The 6,000-nt window shown below is 47.6% G+C and overlaps 1 protein-coding gene across 6 annotated transcripts in view; it reads left to right on the top strand.

Moving 5' to 3' along the window:
- The first annotated feature begins 627 nt into the window (after positions 1 to 627).
- The window catches only part of Arhgap26 (Rho GTPase activating protein 26), a 409,111-nt gene continuing 403,738 nt past the window's right edge, over positions 628 to 6,000 (top strand). For all 6 annotated transcript variants that reach the window (XM_076856778.2, XM_076856777.2, XM_076856775.2 and 3 more), the window contains exon 1: positions 628 to 1,110. In XM_076856778.2, coding sequence (XP_076712893.1) covers positions 957 to 1,110 — 154 coding nt within the window. In that variant the 5' untranslated portion in view covers positions 628 to 956. The remainder of the gene's footprint in view (positions 1,111 to 6,000) is intronic.

Here is a 6,000-nt window from a genome sequence, read left to right as displayed (position 1 = left end):
GACTGTAGGGGGCGGGAAGACTGCGGGCAAGAAGTGTTGGTAATTTAAAGATGCAAACATTTTCTGCTTGACTGGATGAGGAACGTGTGATTCTCTGTAAACTCCGGGTTCTCCCGAAGCAAGGGCTGTATGTAAGTACAAGCTCAGTTGCCCAGCAGAAGAGGGCGAGCTGCGGTGAATAGCAGCACGAATTCCCAGATTTTTCATGCTTGGCATATCTAGGGTCCTCGGTTCCCCAGACCAACAGACGCATCAACCCCGGCTGGGATTAGGACCGCAACAAGCCACAAAGGTCCGGGGTGGCGGGGGCCCAAGAACCACAGCACTCACCCCTAGAGCTCAGAGTCTGCAACACCGGCAGGCGGGAGTGGGCGGAGCTTGCTCTGCGGACCTGGGCGGTGGCGTGGGCTCCACCCCCACCCAAGGCCCCGCCCCCTTGGCGCTCTGATTGGGTAAAACCCGCGGAAGGGCCGGGCGGCACCGGGCGGCCCTGGGGGACGGGCTGAGGAGGGCGCATTGATTGGTCTGGACCGGATTAGGTCATCGCTAGCAGGTTCGAACGGCCCGGACGCCGGTGGGGCGGCCCAGGCTGCTGTGAGAGGGCGCTCGAGGCTGCCGGAGAGCTAGCCTGCGAAGGAGGCGGGGAGGCGGTGGCCGCGCTCACTCGTCCGCTCGCTAGCTTGTTTCTCGGTGTCGCTGCGGGTCCATCGCTGCGCTTCCTGCTCCCCTATTGCTCCACTGCACGCCGCAGGAGCAACAGCCCATCGTCCAGGTCCCAGCTGGGTTTTGGAGTCGTGCGCACCGGTGGACACCGCGCGCGGGTTGAGCCGGCGCCACACCTGTGGAGCCGGCGGCCGTCGAGGGTGCCGGCCGAGGTCCCGAGGCGAGCGTGCTCAGGGAGCCGGCCGCCCGAGCCCCGGGGGAGGCGCGACCCCTGGCTGGGCGCCGTGGGCAGCATGGGGCTCCCCGCGCTCGAGTTCAGTGACTGCTGCCTCGACAGCCCGCACTTCCGAGAGACACTGAAGTCTCACGAAGCAGAGCTGGATAAGACCAACAAATTCATCAAGGAGCTCATCAAAGACGGGAAGTCACTCATCATCGCGCTCAAGAGTGAGTACCCCGAGCTCAGCGGGGACCGGTCCGGCGCGGGAGGGTCCGAGGGGCGGCGCTCAGCCCTAGTCGCCCGCGCGCTGCCGGGTTTCGCTCCCGGGGCACTGGGTGGCGGGTGTCGATGCTTCCGATGCAGGAAGGATACCTAAAATGGGTTAGCAGCCACCATCAAATGAGGAAGGAGACGCATCGCCCTGCCGTTTGTGTTAGGGGATGGCCCGGTGGTGAAGAAGCGCGGTTGGTACTTTGGGACAGGGTGGGTGTGCACGGCATACAGGTGTCCCAGAGTGGTACCTGAGTGTCCAGCCTGCCGCAGCCCAATGGGAAACGAATTACGTCCACTACTGCGGCTTCCTTAGCGGAACAGTTGTTTGACTCTGGGCGCCCTGCCGTGGGAATGGAGCGTACCAAGGGGGCGCTGCCTCCCCCAGGGAAAAGGCGGGCTGTGATTGCTTCGCTCCCTATTTGCGGCTTCAGCCCAGTCAGGGCCGCCGGGTTCTTTGGGTGGAGTGGTTGGTTAGCCCTGATTCCGTGGAGTATTGGCAGTAACCCCCAGATCTAGAATCAGTGACGTATACGTGTGCAGGTTCTGATTCTTGTGTTTAGCAGAAGGTGATAGGGGTGGGAGTACAGAATCAGAGTGTTCCTTTACTCCAAACTGTGGGCGTGGGTTTAAAAATAGAATGAATACATCTCCTCCCTCCCCCCCCCCCCCCCGCTCCCCCCTCTCTCCCTTGCTCTACTTTTTACTTCTTCTATTATCCTTGAAAACTGAAAGGCCGGAGAAGGAATATCCTAGTCCTCCTTCAGAAAGGGGAAGTTTAAAGTGATCTCAATGGTTCTGGTACCTTTTGTAAAACCGTTTTTGCTTTTTTTTTCTTCCCAGTGCAAGGGAAGGAATGAAATTTGCATTCTACTTGATTTCTGCAGAACCACAAAGTTTATCCTTCTGGACAAATTAGAGTGCTTCAGGGATGAGCACCTTGCACTGTGAGAATGGTTTTTGGTGCCTTTCCAGTCTACCCATTAAAAATAGTTCATTCCATCTTTTCATTTTCAGAATCAGAAACAACAAGAAGGTAGATAGTGGAATTATCTTTGACTCTTTACTTTTCCTGTCTTTTCTGTGATGGATTTACTAAAAGGTGATATCTTTCAGCTAAGAAAGGTTGCCTTAGCAGGGTAGGTTCCTATCTGTGAGAATTGTCCCCAGGCCTCTTTAAAGGAGACGTTGGAAACTAAGTGCCTGAGATGTCATTTTGTGAGCCTGTTCCTTCTAAAAATGAAGAAGGAGACTATGAAATGCTAGAGCAGCAAGTGCAAATCTTTTGGGGTGAAATGAACTGTAGGACTGTGATGTGGGGAGGCTTCCCAGGGGTAGGAGTCCTCACAGGAAGCTGTGCCTTACCTGAAACATATGAACAGACATCCTCTGACAAAAACCAGGGCCATTCTTTGGTTTGCGGAACACATGACCTGTGGTTTGAACTAAGTTAGGGGACCAGTTATAAGTTGGGCTTAGCAATTTTGATTGATCCTCTGGCTAGCTTTAATTGGTCCTCTGCTTCACTCAGTGAACGTGGAGTACCTGCTGTGTGCTAGGTACTATACTGGATGCTAAGGATATAACAGCAATATTCAGCTGTCCCGTGGCTACAGAGGCTACTCCATGCCAAGCACTGCTTCACCCAAAGGAACATGAATTATCTTATGTTCCTTTATTCATTTTGCAAACGAGAAAACTGGAGCTTGGGGAAGCACTGGCCCAGAGTCACTCTGTGTTAGCTGGGCTAGAGCTTTTGAATCTACCTGATCTGCTGAATGCAGTGGCTCACACCTGTAATCCTAGTGGCTTGCGAGGCTGAGGCAGGAGGATCTCAAAGCCAGCCTTAGCAATTGAGCAAGGCCCTACAGGGGGAAGAAAAAAGAAGAAGAGAAGAAGAAAAGAAAAGAAAAAAAGAAAGAAATCTACTTGGTCTGAACCCTAAGCAAAGTTCCTGCAAAGCAAGCAGAGCTCTTGATTCCGCCCCATTCTTCCTGCCCTGAAGGGAACACCTTGGACCAAGCTTGCTAGACTTTGGACTTGTATTTGTATTTCTGCATTGACTCTGAGAAGGGTGCATTTGGTTGACTGGCAGTTTGCCTGCTACTATTTTTGGGGAGGTCAGGAACAAGAATTCTTCAGATAGAAAGAAACATTGCAGTGATGGAGTTCAAGGGTTAAATTACGCAATGGGATGAACCACTCTTGTAACTTTGGGGAAAGGCTGATGGGTGTTTTGGTCTCTTTACATCCATCTCTGCTACTAAGCTCCTCTAATACTACTAACTACTAATTGAATAGGGCAGCGACTTCTCAAAGAAGGTGGACTCAATGACTGTTTCCCAGATTTCTGTTATCTTGAGGTACTTGCTACATTGTATGTGACCAGATTAGTATTTGTGTATTATTTTTCCTTCAGATTGTCTTTATTACTGCTGTAAATGGAAAAACCGGTGATTTTCCAGGACAACTAAAAACTACGTATGTAATTATACTTAATTATATGAGTAACCCTTGTCTTATGGTTTTATCTTATAACGATACTTATTTTATTTTATAGTTATTTTATAACTAGTGTTTGCAGATCTTTGGGTTTAGATTCCCTTTTTATGTGAATCATAAGCAATAAAACTGGCCTCTAGGGATTTCCAGAGTTCAGCTAGACCTCTGTTATGTTGCTTCTACTTTATGAATGAGGAAACTAAGGGGCAGAGAAATCAGTGACCTGGCCAAGGGGACACAGCAATTAACAATATTTAAAAACAAGTTATGGGATTCCAAAAGCATTGCACTTAACCATGATGCAACACTGTCCTCTAGATCAGCCTAGGTCAGTGCTTCTTGCACATTTGTCTGTTGAGTCCCCTTGAAAAATCTGATATCAAACAACAAGTGCTGGCGAGGGTGTGGGGAAAAGGGTACACTTATACATTGCTGGTGGGATTGCAAATTGGTGCGGCCAATTTGGAAAGCAGTATGGAGATTCCTTTGAAAGCTGGGAATGGAACTACCATGTGACCCAGCTATTCCCCTTCTTGGACTATTCCCTAAAGACCTTAAAAGAGCGTACTGTAGGGATACTGCTACATTGATGTTCATAGCAGCACAATTCACAATAGCTAGACTGTGGAACCAACCTAGATGCCCTTCAATAGATGAATGGATAAAAAAATATGGCATCTATACACAATGGAGTATTACTCTGCACTAAAAAATGACAAAATCATGGAATTTGCAGGGAAATGGATGGCATTAGAGCAGATTATGCTAAGTGAAGCTAGCCAATCCCTAAACAACAAATGCCAAATGTCTTCTTTGATATAAGGAGAACAACTGAGAACAGAGCAGGGAGGAAGAGCATGAGAAGAAGATTAACATTAAACAGGGACGAGAGGTGGGAGGGAAAGGGAGAGAGAAAGGAAATTGCATGGAAAAGGAAGGAGACCCTCATTGTTATACAAAATTACATATAAGAGGAAGTGAGGGGAAAGGGAAAAAAAACAAGGGGGAGAAATGAATTATAGTAGATGGGGTAGAGAGAAGATGGGAGGGTAGGGGAGGGGAGGGGGGATAGTAGAGGATAGGAAAGGCAACAGAACACAACAGACACTAGTATGGCAGTATGTAAAAACGTGGATGTGTAACCGATGTGATTCTGCAATCTGTATATGGGGTAAAAATGTGATTCTGCAATCTGTATATGGGGTAAAAATGGGAGTTCATAACCCACTTGAATCAAATGTATGAAATATGATATGTCAAGAGCTTTGTAATGTTTTGAACAACTAATAATAAAAATTAAAAAAAAAGAAAAATCTGATATAAGCTCTGGATTTCATAAAAATGAATCCCTTGGTTCTTTCTCTGGATTGCTGATTTTTGGTAGTACACAGAGAGTATAAGCTATAAAATAATTTGAGACCTGCATTTTAAAAAATTATGCTTTGGAGAAAGTACTTGTTTGACATGGAGTTGAGTCTTGGCACCTCCCAGTCAGTTGCTTCTGATGATGATTTGTTTTTGCCTTTTCTGTGGGGACTCATTCACCCAGGACCCTTTCCTCCAACCTGTTTAATCATTATCTCATTCAGGAAGATTCTATGTGTTTAAGTCTTTTTTTTTTTTTTTTCATTCTGTAGAGATGAATGAGTTGTAGGATTTCCTGGATCAAGTTGACCCCATTACTTACTAGTTGCTTGGCTCTGGGTCTGTTACTAAGCCGGAGTTCCTCCAGTATAAAATTTGAACAGCCACACTGACTCCTGGGGTGGTTGTGAGGGCTGCATGAAACAGAGCATTTATAGAAAGCTCTTAGCTTGGAGGCTGGCACCTGGCACTGGTCAATTGTTGGTTGTTAGGATCCTCCTCCTCCAGCACTTGGGATTGTCAAGACTTGTTTTTCAGAGCAGAAGTCATTAGGAGCAGAGGTACAGTTTTTACCTTCAGTATGAGGAGTTAGACCCACACATCCCTCATGCCAGTTGTTGGTAATTCATGTGATTATGTATTTGTTAGCCAGTGGTGGGCAGGATCCTAGTAATGGTGTTTGTAGCAAGTTACAGTATGCCAGAACAGCTTCATAAGTTGAAAACAAAGTAAGTAAGTCTCGCAACATCTCTTTGGTTCCTAATAACATTCTTAAATTTTCAACCTTTTTGCTAGACTCACTTTCTCCCCTCAGTGGTTGGGCTGGCTACTGCTCTCTGCTTTGCAGGAAAAGCTTGCAGACTGCATGGACCCTCATGCCTGGCTATTTCATGGACTCAGTGACAAACCAAATGTGGTTTCATAGGAATGAAAGTGAACTAGGCTTTTGGTTTTGAGGGGTGGTATGAGTTTTCAGGAAC

The sequence above is a fragment of the Callospermophilus lateralis genome, chromosome 5 (assembly GCF_048772815.1).
Source record: "Callospermophilus lateralis isolate mCalLat2 chromosome 5, mCalLat2.hap1, whole genome shotgun sequence".
Taxonomy (NCBI): domain Eukaryota; kingdom Metazoa; phylum Chordata; class Mammalia; order Rodentia; family Sciuridae; genus Callospermophilus; species Callospermophilus lateralis.
This window is presented reverse-complemented; position numbering and strand designations above follow the sequence as displayed.